Source organism: Helobdella robusta (genome assembly GCF_000326865.2).
Source record: "Helobdella robusta unplaced genomic scaffold HELROscaffold_3, whole genome shotgun sequence".
In the NCBI taxonomy this organism is placed as follows: domain Eukaryota; kingdom Metazoa; phylum Annelida; class Clitellata; order Rhynchobdellida; family Glossiphoniidae; genus Helobdella; species Helobdella robusta.
The window spans coordinates 7,943,011-7,944,805 of NW_008704501.1; the positions used below are offsets into that span (position 1 = coordinate 7,943,011).

General features: G+C 35.4%; 1 protein-coding gene across 1 annotated transcript in view; it reads left to right on the forward strand.

Moving 5' to 3' along the window:
* The window catches only part of HELRODRAFT_161869 (hypothetical protein), a gene marked incomplete at both ends in the record, with an annotated part of 29,378 nt that overhangs the window by 8,222 nt on the left and 19,361 nt on the right, over positions 1-1,795 (forward strand). The window contains one exon of the mRNA XM_009021741.1: positions 60-953. Coding sequence (XP_009019989.1) covers positions 60-953 — 894 coding nt within the window. The remainder of the gene's footprint in view (positions 1-59; positions 954-1,795) is intronic.

A 1,795-nucleotide genomic window follows, 5' to 3' on the forward strand; every position in this document is an offset into this window, starting at 1 on the left:
CTGATAACGATGATTTTGATCAAAACGCAAACAACAACAACAAACAACAACAACAACAGCCACAACAACAAAACATTCATACCTATGAGCAGTGCCTTGTTCTCACCGAATACGATGAAGACAACTTCAACAACGTCAACAACAACATCCGAAACGACATCAACAACCTATACTACAACAAAAATAACTTTCTGTATTTCAACGGTGACATCAACAACAGCAACCACAACAGCAACAACAGCAGCAACAACTACGACAACAACGATTTTCAATTTTTAGAATCCTACAACTTTGGACAAATGCAAGCAGCTTATGATATTTTACAAGACTTTAACGCGGTTTCATCGCTTAATTCCACTTTTAAGAGCATAAACAAAGACAGCAAGAACACGAACAAAGACAACAAAATTTTAAACAAAAAAAACAAAAACATGAACAAAGACAACAACAACAACATAAACAAAGACAACAACAACAACAAACACAACGACATCAACAAACTGAAATTTCCATTCTGCAATCACTTGCGAATAATCGACTCCCTTAGCGATTTCGACCTACAGGACTGCTCACCGCCACTCTTCAAAAAATACAAACAAGGTAAAATTAGCGAACCTGCCAACCAAGATCCCAGCCGGAATCTCAAAAATTACAACAACAACAACCACATTGACAACAACAACAACAACGACAACCACATTGACAACAACAACAACGACAACCACATTGACAACAACAACAACGATAACCATATTGACAACAACGACAACAACAACGACGATTATGAGAATAATAGTGATGGGCGAAATTCAGGAATGTGCGAGTCGGTATTGAGTCGGTTATTGAGGTTGGATCGAAATGCCAAGGCGGTACATTGCTTATTCGAGCAGGCGATCTCATTCTACAACTGTGAGGATGATTATTCGCAATCTGCCAGATGTCGTCAGTGTAAGGTCAGTTATGATGATGATGATGCTGGTGGTTGTGGTGATGATGATGATAATAATGTCAGTCATGATGATGTTGCTAATGATGATGATTGGGGTATCTTACCATGGTTTTTTTTTATCATTTTTATAAGTGACTTCATTGTCATAAAAGCCGCCGTCTTAAATACACCATCGTAATCATTATCATCATAATCAACAACATCATCATCAACATCATCAACATCATCATCATCATTATCATCATTTTCTTCTTCTTCTTCTTCTTTTTTTCTTCCTCCTCTTCCTCCTCCTCCTTCTCATCATCATCACCATCATCTCAGAGAACATGTGCCCAAAATCTACTGATTGTATTAAATTGTTGTATTGATATTCTAATACAAAACCGCGTGTGCGTGTGTGTATGTGTGCGTGTGTGTATGTGTGCGTGTATGTGTGCAATCGTTCATTAGTTTGTTCATTCATTCATTCATTCATTCATTCATTCATTCATTCATTCATTCATTCATTCATTCATTCATTCATTCATTCATTCATTCATTCATTCATTCATTCATTCATTCATTCATTCATTCATTCATTCATTCATTCATTCATTCATTCATTCATTCATTCATTCATTCATTCATTCATTCATTCATTCATTCATTCATTCATTCATTCATTCATTCATTCATTCATTCATTCATTCATTCATTCATTCATTCATTCATTCATTCATTCATTCATGCATTCATGCATTCATGCATTCACTCATTCATACATTCATTCATTCATGTACTCACTCATTCATTTATTCATTCATTCATTCATTCATTCATTCGATCATACATTCATTCAGTCGATCA